The 14,224-nt window shown below is 34.4% G+C and overlaps 4 protein-coding genes across 53 annotated transcripts in view; 2 read left to right on the top strand and 2 right to left on the bottom strand.

The window, feature by feature from the left end:
- Positions 1–906: 906 nt before the first annotated feature.
- On the bottom strand, positions 907–1,631 carry LOC116342123 (the record flags this gene model as incomplete). The annotated part of the gene is made up of 2 exons (XM_031769624.1): positions 1,609–1,631; positions 907–1,547 (listed from the first exon to the last, which is right to left on the bottom strand). A coding segment is annotated over exon 2 (624 nt), but the record flags the coding sequence as incomplete, so codon positions are not given.
- A 2,039-nt stretch (positions 1,632–3,670) lies between these two features.
- Positions 3,671–5,593, top strand: LOC116342072. The gene is made up of 3 exons (XM_031769563.1): positions 3,671–3,902; positions 4,043–4,630; positions 4,710–5,593. Exons 1-3 carry the CDS (start codon positions 3,786–3,788, stop codon positions 4,935–4,937), a joined length of 933 nt encoding a protein of 310 aa, XP_031625423.1. The 5' UTR covers positions 3,671–3,785; the 3' UTR covers positions 4,938–5,593.
- LOC116342073 (valacyclovir hydrolase) lies at positions 5,571–7,071 on the bottom strand. The gene is made up of 3 exons (XM_031769564.1): positions 6,421–7,071; positions 5,923–6,178; positions 5,571–5,833 (listed from the first exon to the last, which is right to left on the bottom strand). The coding sequence occupies exons 1-3, from the start codon at positions 6,935–6,937 to the stop codon at positions 5,740–5,742; spliced, it is 867 nt and encodes a 288-aa protein (XP_031625424.1). The 5' UTR covers positions 6,938–7,071; the 3' UTR covers positions 5,571–5,739.
- Positions 7,072–8,003: 932 nt separating this feature from the next.
- Positions 8,004–14,224, top strand: part of LOC116341911 (modifier of mdg4-like) — a 78,072-nt gene continuing 71,851 nt past the window's right edge. For 49 of the 50 annotated variants that reach the window (XM_031769298.1, XM_031769303.1, XM_031769281.1 and 46 more), the window contains exons 1-3: positions 8,004–8,148; positions 9,177–9,431; positions 9,601–10,365. In XM_031769298.1, coding sequence (XP_031625158.1) covers positions 9,212–9,431; positions 9,601–10,365 — 985 coding nt within the window. In that variant the 5' untranslated portion in view covers positions 8,004–8,148; positions 9,177–9,211. The remainder of the gene's footprint in view (positions 8,149–9,176; positions 9,432–9,600; positions 10,366–14,224) is intronic. The other variant, XM_031769319.1, reaches the window with a different exon arrangement.

Below are 14,224 nucleotides of genomic sequence, written 5' to 3'. Positions count from 1 at the left end.
ATGAATTTAAATGATAAATTCTCACTTCACAGTAATTATATAATGCAAATAAACCACAAAATTCTATTTTTTAATTCCTTTGATATGCAATGATAAAGATATCAATAGTCTACACAGCAAAAATTGAAAGACAACAGAAACTAAATTGATATGCACGTTTTATCAGTGCGATTAAACTGATAGACATTGATTTGTTTTTTTACAATAGGAAGAGTGCGAATACACTTCAAATATCTATTAAAATACATTCCAGTGTGCGTGGATACACAAAGGAATGAGTATGCGGTCAATTGATAAAATCATCAAAAATTGATGATTTTCAAGAGAACCGCAAATGATACTGTATATCATATCCATGCAATGATCGAATGTGCTCAACGGCCATGATATAATCTGGACATCATGTACTATCATTACCAGCCATAAAAACCCAAGTATCGTTTGTTGTTCGAAAAATGTGTGGTTTCATGTGTGCAAAAATATGATAAAAATTGATATTTTTCGAATTCGTGAGAACACATATATTCCTATTATTTTCCATCAGGTTAATCGATTTCATTGGTTATTGCCGCGTTGAAAGGGCACATCCTTGCAGACTACGGAGACACCATAGTTGCAACTAGCTCTTCATAATAAGTGAAATTATGAGAATACTTGTTCACCGATGATGATCGAAATTCTCGATTTTTGGATAGGGTCGATTTAAAAAAAAAAACAGGACGTGCTGGGAAAAAACTGAAAATGCAGAATGACTACATAAACTGTGCCATATCATCCTATACATGTGATTTCAAAAAGCATTAAATTCATTCAAAATTCGCGTTTTTTCTCTTGCTGTTGTGAGATTAATAAAAATAAATCCATCGAATGGAATTGAAAGAGTTATTTATTTTAGTTGTGCTAAATTTTCTCTTTATTATATTTTCTTCTTTTGAAAATGCTCATACAATTCGAAAATTGATCATTAAACTGACAAAAGTCGAGCAACGACCATTCATCACTTTCAAAGTTTGGTTTTAATGGATTCGGATCGGTGACGATGTGTTGTTCACTATTTGGGCCGACAATTATAACTAAATCACCGCTGTATGCGCGCACATATTCTAGGAACGCTTTTCGATTGTTAAAATAGCAAAATAGTAATGCAAACTGACTTGGTTCCGCTTGAATGCACTTTTTCAGAAATTCGCTCGTTATTTGACGTTCGGTGAATTTAATATCGATGAATGTTGTGGGTGAGTATGCTGATTTCCACCAGGATTTATCTAATTCTAATCCAACCACATTGACGCCGGTCGTTTTACTGATGAGCCACTCAAGTAGGCCAGATCCACATCCCACACTCAATATATTTCCAATGTGATTTTCCGTCAAAATTCGCTTTAGCCATGCTAACGACGCAACAGATGGCCAAGCCCATAAAAATTTTGTCTTTTCCTCGACGCTGAACAAGTTGCCAGCTTCGATTATACCGTGCCAGTCGTTTGCACTTGACAATTCAACAAGATAAGCTTCAAGCGATGTTGCCATGCTCGAATAGAGCAGTTCTATAACGGAATTATTAATGAAAAATGCTTTTTTTTTATTGAAAAATTATGATCACTTCACTTAGTTCACGAACGGCAGCTATCTTCAACCACCTACCTGTGAATCGAAACTAAATTCTTTTTGTTCACGTACATATGTTCAATACTGCTCGGTCGATGAACATGACATTCAATTCAATTACAGAGGTTCGGTGCCAAAACATCAACATCCGCTATGCGTTCTTTTTTTCTAATTCGTCAAATCGAAGCATAGAGTAATTTACGGTGCAATTCTAGAAAAACATAGTTTTTATACAGAGATAACTAGCGCACGAGTTGGCACACGTCCAATGGCACGGAAACTACTTGAAACAGCTACTTGTAATGATATATCACATAAGAACGTCATCGATGTTCGAGAAATCTCTAGCTGCTTTTCAATTTGTTTGCTTTCATCATCATCGCGAAACCGGCAGAAATGAACGTGATCCGTAGCATGTATCTCATTCTATCGCGCGAACGACAATGACAAAGAAAAAAACATGAACGAAAAAAGAGAACTATCGTTTATTTATCGCAAACATGCGACGCTTAAAACGTAAATAGAAAAAGCGCGCCAACGTACGATTTTTGACACAATCAAAATTGTTTATTCAGATCAATATGAATTACTTTCGGAAACAGAAACGTAAATATGATACAGTTGATCAGCGTAGAAAAAAACGTCAACATTTATACAATACAATAAAATCACACCTAAACTGTCGGTGATGTGCCTCACGTTAGAGGAAAACAACCTTGTGATTTGTTTTTCAATCATAAGGACTCGGTGACGGTAAGAAATTTGGGTCGTTGGAATTTTTTTCAAAATTTGCACGAACAAAAATTCTATGAACAATAATATTTGTAGAATTTATGTTTGAATTGATGTTTTTCTTTCTATGACATTTGGCCGTATGCAATTATTATGCGAATTGCATGAGTTACGATGAAATCCATTTGTTGATTTTGTTCTCTTGTTTTTCAAAACAAATTGTTTATTTTCAACTTTAGCTAATGTGTTGGTGAATTTTGTTCATGTTTTGGCGATGTTTTTATTTATTAAGGCAATTTTGGAAATCACATGAAAATAATGTGACTACCATTCAAATGATATGAGATTGACCAAGGCAATTCGACCTCTTGGTAAATGTGCAAAAACGCTTTTCATGTTGCAGTGACTTGTTGATATATCGTCGAGAGTTTATGACTTGAAAAAAAAAACATTTCTTCTTTTGCACGTAAGTGCACGAACATCATAAAATGTTTGGAGTGAATTTTTTGCCAAACGAATACAGTTTATTGAACACTCGGACCCATTTAAAAGTTAATTAGCATTTTGACATTATTCGATTTGTTATTTTTTTTTGGTAATGGCACCTTCGAAGTTGGCTCGTGATCATACTGCTGTTATTGCTTTTATTGTTCTGGCAAATGCGTGAGATTTTTTTGCTGCTCGCGAAAGACACAAAAAAAATTAAGAAAAAAAAATTATTTGAGATGATTTTGACCGATGACACACGATGATTTTCGTGTGTCTATAAATGTTCGGATTACTCATACTCCACAATATCTGAATGAATGAATTTAGTCAACCAACATATGCGGACAATAAAGAGCTCGGCTCTTAAAATACATACCAATGAGGTATAAACAGAAACAAAAACAAAAACAAAAACAAAAACAACACATTTGGATGCGCAAAAATATGCGATCTTTGTCGTCAGACACACAAATTTGGCAAAAATAAAGGTAAATCTAATGATGAGATTCTCATCTGGGTTCAAATTCAACCGTATAATAATGCATGAAATGCTTATAAGCATTGAGCTGACTGTCTGGATGATGTGTGGTGTCATGATGTTGACGAGAATTTTTTGTGATCGAAATACTCAAAAGAGAAAAAAAAAACGTAAATGCGACGTGTGAATAAAATCCGATGTATATAGCTTAGCCCGACCATACTCCGTCAAGTGTGTTTATTCGATTGGCCTAAAAATAAATCACATAAAAATATCAGGCATTCGTATCTGTATAATATTGAAGTTGTGGGCACGGCACAAGCTCCCGCAAAAAATTGTATAAATGCCAGTTAGCTCGGCATTCGAACGTTCAGTTTCAGTTGAAATTTCAAGCATTTAGCACATCCAAGCTATATAAAGGTGAAACAAACTTTTTGAGTGGATTTTTTTTTTCAAAGGAAGTTGAAAGTTCGAAGAAATGGTTGCAAAAGTCGATATTATCAGTGAGGCCAGCCACAAACATGCTGGCGAAGTTACATCTTTGTGTTTTGACGGCCAACACTTGTATTCCGGATCGGCAGACGGTGTTATTAATGTAAGAAAGTTTTCGCCTTTTTTTAATCTGGTTCAGACTTTTCTGCTTGACTTTTCCAAAAAAAAAAACCTTACTTCGACCAAATCTCATTGCTGGATACTTACCTCTCATTTTTTCGCACATTTCTACATACTAAATAGGTGTGGGATAACGAACTAAAATTCAGCCGCGAAATTGCGATACATAAAGATTTCGCATTGTTGGCATTAGTGGTGAATAGTCACAAACAAATGTATTCAAGTGGTCGTGATGGTAGTTTGCGTTATTTCCGTCGACCATGGAGCCATGACCACAACGACATTCTGTTGCAAACTGTTATGGATGATGTGACCTGTCTACATGTTGCAAATGATATTCTATTTTCGGGTGACGATAAAGGCATTGTCACCAAGTGGTATCACAATCAAGTCGGTGCACAGTACAATGTAATGGAAGAGGTAAGAAGTATGGCCGTTGAAGAAAATACATTGTACACAGTTGGCGATAGAGACGTTGTTGTTACCGACATTACACCACGGGAGTCACAAGTGACAAAAGGAACTGTTGAAGGCAAATCACCATTGCTTTTGATTGGAACTGAAAAGCCTCCGGTCGTTGAAGGTCGTCGTCCATCAATGATACCAGAAGTGAGCAAACTCAAGAAATTCTTGGTTTGTGCCACTCGCGATGGCAAAGGTATTGTTGTTGCCAAAAACGAAACACCATTCAAAAAATTTCACACCAAAGAAGTAAGTAGAGAAACTGAAAAGCAAACCTAAAAAAGTGTACTTTATCATTTGGTGAATATTTTTCTAAAAAATTTCATAGGATGCTCACTCGATGATTATCAACGCAATGTGCGATGTGGATGACTTTTTGTTCACAGCTGGATGGGATGGTAAGGTGAAAAAGTGGACGGGTTTGGAATCGGGACTCACACTCGTTGAAGAAATTGACACTGGAAAATGCATAAATGCAATGTGTGCTGGACCCGATCACACTGTTTTTGTTGGTGATTCAGAAGGATTCGTCAAGCGTGTTCGTTTTACTGCATAAGAAAATAGAGGCACGTAGCGCCAAGCATATTAATAAGCAGAGTTCATTTGGCATACCTTCGATGAATCAGAAGACTCTGTTTTTATCTGTCATTCTCTTGTTAAATCTATTTAAAACCTAAATCAGTCTAAGAATAGATGAGGAAGTGTGTTTAAGTGTGCAAAGTATGAATAATATTTTTGTTATGTTTTTTTTATGGCATTCGCCACATGTTTTTTTTTCTACTTCGCATTATCTCAATTTTTATTTAAGACTCTTTTAGCGATGGTCAAAACTGTGACAATATTTTTTTTTGTCTTCGATCATTTTTATTTTCCATAAATTTTTCGTTCTCATTTTCTTTGCAAAATTTATGATTGTAAGCCAGTTTTTTTCTCGGTTGCCAAATTTAAGTTTAGAAAGCACTCATTTCATTTTTTAGGATTGAGATCAAGAGATTATAGAGCAAATATATTATAGTCGTTGTGAAGAGGATTTTTTTTGTTCAGTAGTCATTGACAAACAGTGTTGTTGTTGATACTGTGTTTTTTTTTTCGACGATAGAATATTAATATATTGTCCAAGTATTATGTGTTAACAGAAAAGACCGAACGAAACGGAAAACATTTACGCGAAAATAAAATGATTTGAACATAAAATGTGTAACTTTATTTTTACCGTTGACTTTATTTTGTATTTCGAAATAACACCAACAATATGATTCATTCTCAAACACAGCGAATTAAATACGAACAAGCAAACAAACAACAACCATCTCCACTACCTCTATATATATACATTCATGTGCTAAGTTTCAATATCTTCATTTGTTTAGGATAAATTTGCTGACGATAGCGTTGAACTCATCCGCATATCTCAAATGGATGTTGTGTTTTCCGTTTGGAAATTCATAATATCTGTTATTGAAATGAAATGAAGGACGTTAGTTCATTAGAATTGTTCAAGATTAAACAGATTAAAGATGTTGAAAGCATTGATAAATTACTCGGTTGTTTTGATGTGTTCTCTGAGAAACGGTACATGTTGCGGTAGAATCATTGGATCTTTTGCTCCGTGCACAATCAAAGTATTGGCAGTAATTTGACTCAATTCATTTTTACAAATGTCTCCATTGTTTTTCTCAAACAACTGTTTCATCGCATCAATCCATTCCGACCACAGCTGTGGAAAATATTCAACTCCATACATTTTTTCCATTGGTTCTCGCATTTTTGCCGACCATAACGACACATCTCGAATACCTTTCAGAAAAGAAATAAAACAAATTTTTGTTTTTTGTTTATCGCAAACGGTAACAGATTAACAGAAACAAACCGGTCTCTATTCGATTTGTGTTGAAAACAGAACCAAGCGATTGCTGAATGTTCAATATTATGCTTGACACAAGCAAATTGCTTGACAGCTGCTTATAAATGAAAACCCTATGTTCGTTCCCTTTCAAATGGTGAAATTATACATGTCAATGCTATTTTGTTCTACGTACTTTCATAAATGTCTACTTCTTCAGGTAGAATATGTGAGTTTGCACCCCAAATGATTAATTTGTCTATGGCATTACTGTATGTTGCCGCCATAATTAGGCCGGTAATACCGCCGTCGCTCCAGCCTAAAATTGTGTATTTTTGAAAATCAAGCATTTGCATTAATGTATTTGCGACGTTTGCATCGCGATGGAAAAAATCCAATGGAAATGTTCGATTTGGTGGTTTTGATTTTCCATAACCAGGCGGATCTATTGCAATTATCGTATGATTCGGAAGTAATTTTGGCAATTGTTCAATTTGTGGCTTAAAATCGGTCTCCGCCGATCCCAATGCACCAGGCAACAATATCACAGCATTTTGCCCATGACCACTGCGCACATAATTTATATTGTACAAATTCTTATTGCAGTTCAGCTGAATTTGTTTCTCTTCAAACATCATTTTTACGCTGGTTGTACTAAAATGGCGAATTGTTTTTGGTCTATTTTTCAGAAAATCAACAACAATTCGTAGCATCTTTTTTAATTCGTAACTTTTGTTAACAAATGCTTAAATAAAATTACAAATAGATAAAGCCGGGTTTATCGCGTTAAAAAAATACTAATTTATTATTTGTTCACTTCAGTTGAACATTTTTTTTTTCATACAGTTTGACGTTTGTCATAAAATACGCATAAGACATCGCCGTATTTTCGAAATTGGGCTTTGTGAAACTCATTATCTCTATGTGCTAATTTTCCTACGATACTTTTGTATGGTTCGTCGAATTACGTTTCGATTCCACCACACATTTTAAAATGCTGAATATATATTTTTATGTGCAGAAAACGTTATTCAGAAATAGATAATCGGCATAATTTGGCAATTGCATCGAATTAAATTGTCAAGCATTTTCTCTTCAAATCAAACGCATTTACATGACATTAGTTTTACTTTTAGTTTCGATAAATTATTGAATTTCGTTTTCATTTTGTCGAAATAAGAAATTTTGTTAATATTTTTGGTTGCATTTGTTTGGCATTTTTTCCGGTTTTTTTCCATTTCACTTCGTAAAATCATATTTTATTTTTTCGGACTTTTGTCATTGATTTCAATGAGTTAGAAAGGGAACGCGCATGAAAGAGATTGAAAAAAGAGAGATACACATAATAAATTGCCAGCATCGCATCGTATTTCCATGATTCCCAAAAACTTTCCATTGGATTGTCGCTGTTGTACGGCGTCACCTAGTGTCGTTCAGTGGTATGTGTGAATCGTTTCACAACGAACATTTGCTTCGCTCACACAAACAATCAAACCATAAGAATTATTTTGTTCAAATCGATTTTTGACCAGAAATTATACTATTTATTGCAAAAAAAATCAATGGTCTCATTCTTTGATGAAAAATATTTTTTTCGATCGAAATTAATGTAAAATTGTGAACCACAAATTCAAATTATTAACGAGCAGATGTTTCGTTGAGTGTGTATGAGACGCACTCATTTTCCACACCAAGCTCAACGAACGCGCGCTTGTCATCGGTTTTCGTCGTCGTCGGTGCCGAACCGAACAAACTGAGCGTATAGCTGGGGTAGAGTCGTATAACGAGCATCATTCCAGTAAAAGAACTCGAAGTGTAACAACGTATTTTGGCGTTGCTCCCGGATACAAAAGAAAAAAAAATCATTTCTGAGTTAAAGTGTTTGTGAATTACACGGCCGCATCAAAGCTACAAATCATATAAGGTATTTATAATATTTATTTTTCATCTTTTCGCGTATTATTTCATATTTTCGTTACAAAAAAATTGTGAGCATATTTTTTCGTTTCAAATTCGGTTGTTTGTGCGGTATTTCGAAATTATAGTAGTTTGTTGAATTTTTTTTTCTGTTCGAGGCGAAACGGCCGCCATCTTTGTTCGACGCGCTTCAGTTTTGTCGTTTGCTTGAATTTTCGTAGTTTTCGAAAAAATGGCGATGCGAATTCAAATCTATAAACAAAAACATTATTTTTTTTCTTCGATACAAATAAACAAACACGTTTTTTCCGTTTTTTTCGCATTTTTTCGCTTTCGGATTTTTTGAGATTTTTTTTCTCATTTTAATTGCTCTTAAGTATGGCGTCACTCTCAAGCCAATGATTTTTTATTTTCAATTATTCTCGGTATTTTCTTCGTAATCCAAAAAAAAATTCAACAAAAAATTTCGCAACACGAAAGCCAATATTACAAAAATCCGACAAAGATCATTTTATTGAATTTTAATGGATTTTCGTCTGCAAAATATAATTACGGCATTTTCGCTTTTTTATATTTTCATTGGTGTGTGTGTGCGAAAATGAAATAGCCTTAACGGCATTAGATTTTACGTCTCTGTCTAACATTCAAGAACAATCCCCAGCACAGCATTGCTGTGGGTAAGAGGCTTGTATAAACAGCAGGCATAGCATATATATTGGATGTACATGTACAGTCAGCACACTGCTATAGATAGAGCGGTTAGCATTGTGTTGCCGCCATTTTTGCGTCTATATCCATCCACTCTGTTCTCTATCTCACTTTATGCATTGTGTAAAGTATGCATTGAAAGCATAGCGTCTCTTGGCTCGTCATACCGTGCACAAATTGCATTCCGTTTTGTGTGCAATAAATCAATACAGAATTGCGCATGTCTTTTCCCAACGATTTTTTCCATAATTAATTTAATAGTTTTTTTATTGTGCCAATTTTTTAATTTTTTGATTTTTTTCTCTTCCCTTTTGTTCTGAAATAAAGAACCGAAATAAGTCGCAAAAGCACACCCGTTCAACATGGCGGACGGTGAAGAAGAACAGTTCTCATTGTGTTGGAACAATTACAACACAAATCTATCAACCGGTTTTCATGAATCGCTGGTCCGGGGCGATTTGGTCGATGTCACATTAGCGGCAGAAGGTCAGCTAGTAAAGGCTCATCGTTTGGTGTTGTCAGTATGCTCACCATACTTTCAACAAATGTTCACAACAATGCCTGCTAATCAGCACGCATTCGGTAAGTAATAAATTTGGCTCTATTTTCCATTTTTGTGAAAAATCTTAAATTTTTCACCGTTTTTTTCCCAAAGAAAGTGATTGATTCCATTTCAATCGCGTTTAAAATTATCCAATGCAAATGTTCTAATGAATATCGTTTGGTTATTTTTCTTTGTTCATACGAATAGTATTCCTGAAAGACGTTCCACATGCCGCACTGAAAGACTTGATTCAATTCATGTACTGTGGCGAAGTGAATGTGAAGCAAGACGCCTTGCCAACATTCATCAGTACAGCGGAAGCGCTACAAATCAAAGGTCTCACTGAAAATGGTGACACACAATCAGCACCAGTACAAATGCCTTCCACACAAACTCACGTACCAATCAAACAAGCTACCTCAACACCCGTTGTACAAAGTCAACAACGGCCGCGCACCGTACAACAGCGCAATGTCAGCCGATCGTACAAATTGGACTCTGAAGATAGTAGCGACGACAAAGCTGCTACCATCATGGTGTCACAAAAACGTGTCTTACCCCGAAGTGCTGTGTCGGCACCAGCTTCGGCCAAACGCATAAAAACCATATCATCGGATCCGCTTGAACAACCCGAAACGTCACGTGTTGTTCAATCAGCCCAACAAGGAACCTCCACTCAAATTGTTCAAGTCACATCGGCCGCCGACGTTGGCAAAGGTGTTGGCGAACCGGAATTCATTGATCTACCTATCGAAACAATACCCACCAAGGCTGAACCGGACTATGGCGATGATGGCGATGTTGAACAGGCTGACGATGCTGAAGCAACATATGTTGAAGACGAATCTTACGGTGATATGAAATACGACGAAAGCTACTTTACGGAAGGCGAAGACACGACAAAAGGCGCATCGGCATCTGGATTTGGCGACTCTTACAATGAAGGTGACACATCGGCTAACGAGGCACAAGGTTAGTAAAAAAAATTCAATCTATTATCAACGACTTAAGGATCTTATGCTCATTGAAAGACATTGTATAGACACATATATTAGCATTGACACGAAATTTGCTCCTTGTTTCGAGTACTGTTTACATGTTTAAGTTCGATTAGAAAATACAATTCGTCCATCATTTTACATTGTATCGAGAATCTACTTCTTGCCGGCCCAGCCATAATATTAATTACTTACAGTGCAATTTTATATTCTTTTTTGATCGTTTTGCAAAGATAATAGTTTTTTTTAATTCGGTGTTTAACGTAAATTAGATTCATTGTTATTCCATTTTCTTGAATTTTTTTGGTAATTTTCCTATTTGCTTCAAATATTCAATTTTGTGCTCGAATTAACGTAAATGACTTAGTGATTTAGTAGAAAATGAATAAAAAGAGTGTATTTGTGGAAGATACGTTAAATGGAACGCCACGAAGAGAGAGAGAGAGGCATACACACAAAGCGATACACTACCGTGAGCAGACATTTGAATTGAGCCGAATAAATTTAACGTCGATTACAGGTATGAGTAAACTGTAGCAGTTTTACTCGAAGCAATGTTTCGATTTTGTCGTCCGCGTTCGATTTTATACACAGATAAACGCTTTCGAATTTTGTTATCAAAACATCTCAACAATAGATGTTTTTTTTTTAATTGAAAAATGTCGGTCGTTACTCAAAATGGTTCGATTCTCGCACAAATCCGTTTTAATGAGTTGAAAATACATACGATTTTTATTTGTTGAATTGAATGCCCATAAAATCAATTTGAACCATTGAAACCATTTTGGAGTTTTTACTTGGGGCTTTGAGCCCATAAACAGCGCTATACAATGAACATTTCAATGAGTTGATCTTTGTCATTTTTCTCTAGACCAGTATCATTCCATTTAGAGAAACAATACAATGCATTAGTGTCATCCAACAATTCTATTCAATTCGAAACTCATGGGATTCGATTTGCGCATCAATTGCACTCAATAACTGAACAAAACAACGCACACACGGACACATGCATATTGTATTGGTTCTCTGCAATTGTGAAGATACTGAATAAGGTAGTCTGAATCTATATATCTGTATCTCCCTTTTATATTTATACAATCAAATATTTTATATGCCCGCAAACTATTTTATGAATATGAAAAGCATGGGAATTGGCGAGAGTTTCTAATGCTTTTTGTATTCAGTCTCCGATTTATTATTATTTATTTATCTCCTGTCGACCTTTTTTGTCGGCTCCCGAACAAATTATTATTTTTTCTCCTCCATTTATTTTAAAATTGACTTTTTTTAATTTAATGGACATTTTTCGCGAATATTTTCGATTTATTTTATATCGTTCTTTTTTACGCGATTTTTTTTTTTTCAAAATTATTTTGATTTTATAACCGTATCCGGGTTTTTTTTAACGCGACCGTTTTAAAATCGCGCGATTTTCAATTTGGCATTTTTTCCATTTTTAATTTCGTCATTTTTACGCGATGATTTCAATTATTGCTGGAACATTTTTTTGTCCGAATATCATAGTTTCATTCGTGATGCTTTGATGTTTTTGCATGAATTGTGTTTGGCTTTGATTTGAGACATTTTTCAAAATTATTCAAAAACAAAAGTGTTGTGAAGTGTTGAAAAAAAAGAAGACGAGGAAGACGAGCCTCTACGAAGAGATGGACGAAAGCGAAGTCGATTTTTAATTAATTCGATTTGGCACTGACGATAGACGATTTCCTGGGCCGCCATTCATATTGGTTGGGTTAACCGGTATTATGTCTAGCAATCCGCTAAGGTATTTGGTAATGTTTTGGCTCATTGAGTCGAAACCATTGGTACGGTGGGTATGAACAGATTACCTTTATTTATATTAAATAAAAATTACTTCCTCAAATCGGGGTTTTCTTCTGGCGCAAGCTTGAGAAAACTAAACAGCCATCGAAATGGTTCTTTGCTTCGGACCGAAGCATTGGTAAAGTACATTGAGAGAAAAAAAGGTTCAAAATATTTTTCAACAATCAACTCTTCATCTATACTTCATATTCAACTACATTTTTTCGCCATAACATTTTCGGTTCAGAATTTTCATTTTAAGTTAGTTTTCGATTCATTTTTGCAATTAGCCATTTTCACAACCAATTTTGTTCAATTCTTAATGCAAGTTTATTATCATGACACGCTTTAATTTTAATTGCATTTTCAAAAGTCACACGTTTCCATTAACCCTTTTCCGTTCGATAACATGAACAACATCTGATGATAGATTCAAACAAAGTCATTTATTGGTTTCATATAGATGAGGTCACCTTTATCTCACAACTCACCAGCAAATTCAATTTCCATTTTCTCATTTTTGAGCACTTACCACCCATCAGTTGCATATCAGTTCACTCACTTTGAACTATCACCTCAATTCTCATGATTTTTCTTCGTGATTTTTTTCTCTTTCATTTCATACACACACATTCAATCATCTAGAATTTCAAATCAATTCCAGTGCAATCGTATTTCATACAATTTGGGACTTTATCACAAATGTCATGAGAAAGTGTCTCTATTTGAAATTGTTTTTTCGAAACATTTCAATGTTGTCTTTTTTTCTTCATAAATTTGTTAATCATTTAAAAATAACGTCTATGTAAGCTTTTTGTGTGTGAGTTTTGAGTTCAATTGAAATTGATTTAATTTGAAAAAAAAGTGCAGTAAAATATCAACGGGGATTTGGCTAGTTGCAAAATTGCTCTGTTTAGTGATTTCAATTTTAATTTAGAGTGCAATGGTTTCTTTTTGGTTTATTTGCTTTACAAATAACATTCTAGTCAAAACCTGCGACACAGGTTTAATTTTCTAAACTCTTTCCTAGTTTTGTGTTTTTACATAATTACATACAATTACTTTGCTTTCACTTCTTTTTTGCTTTACAATTTGTATACTAAACATGAATTATGATAGATTTTTCAACTTATTTTTTGTAAAAAAGACATATTAAGTATTGAGAGTTTTCTTAAAAAGAGGTTTTGTTTATAGAACATAGATAAAGACAGATTTGGCTACATTCAGTTAGACTAAAAGTAAAAGTGTGTTACCAATTTAACTTAAAAGATTATTTTCATTATTTGGCTGTTTTGGCAAAGATTTCAAGCAGATTTAGATTTTTTTTTTTATTATAAAAGTGAATTTATGAAAAAATAATTTGAAAATATAGTTGATATAAAAGGGAGTTTTAGGAGATAAATTGGAATATGATTGAAGCTACTGAATTTCCTTAAGATTCAGTTGCGTAATGCAATTATTTAAGTTTCTTTATAGCAAATAAAATGTTGAGTGCAATGCTAGCCTGTACTTGTATATTCTATACTGCTTGAGAAGCTTTGACTAGTTGTCTCAATGTGACTGGTTTTTATAAAAAAAGACTGTAGCTGTTCAATCTTACTCTATTTACTCAGAGCTAGTTTACACTCTAGTTCAATTAAATCCCCTTCTGGAAATAGTTTTTGCATAGGGATTTTTTATTACTGAATGTATGCTTGAATTGAGTTTGGGAGGTACCTTTAGATGTGTCGATTTGAATAAAATTGGAAATTAATCAAAACCGTGCTTTCCAAATTATGTCTGTAGTCGGTTCCTGATAAGAGATAGCCGAAAAGTGTCTTGGGTAAAGCTCAGTTTCGACAAGAAACCTTAAATCTACTGCGAAGACGCTTATCATCTTTCTCTTATCGAGAAGTTACTAAAGATATTACATGAAAAGCGTAATTTTGAATATTTCCATTTCTAATCTCACAATTATCTTATTTTAAATGATTTTTTTGCATAATTGTACGCAATAAATGGTATTCTGA

The sequence above is a fragment of the Contarinia nasturtii genome, unplaced genomic scaffold, assembly GCF_009176525.2.
Source record: "Contarinia nasturtii isolate CC-2019 unplaced genomic scaffold, AAFC_CNas_1.1 Cnas_scaffold_810, whole genome shotgun sequence".
NCBI classification, from domain to species: Eukaryota; Metazoa; Arthropoda; class Insecta; order Diptera; family Cecidomyiidae; genus Contarinia; species Contarinia nasturtii.
This window is presented reverse-complemented; position numbering and strand designations above follow the sequence as displayed.

Bases quoted from the DNA above. Each gene is read 5' to 3' on its own strand.
- LOC116342072 (XM_031769563.1), top strand. From the start codon at position 3,786: ATGGTTGCAAAAGTCGATATTATCAGTGAGGCCAGCCACAAACATGCT. The intron at 3,903-4,042 runs GTAAGAAAGTTT...CATACTAAATAG, and splicing joins CGGCAGACGGTGTTATTAAT to GTGTGGGATAACGAACTAAA. The intron at 4,631-4,709 runs GTAAGTAGAGAA...AAAATTTCATAG, and splicing joins AAAAATTTCACACCAAAGAA to GATGCTCACTCGATGATTAT.
- LOC116342073 (XM_031769564.1), bottom strand. From the start codon at position 6,937: ATGCTACGAATTGTTGTTGATTTTCTGAAAAATAGACCAAAAACAATT. The intron at 6,179-6,420 runs GTACGTAGAACA...CTTTTCTGAAAG, and splicing joins AGAAGTAGACATTTATGAAA to GTATTCGAGATGTGTCGTTA. The intron at 5,834-5,922 runs GTAATTTATCAA...TTTCAATAACAG, and splicing joins GAACACATCAAAACAACCGA to ATATTATGAATTTCCAAACG.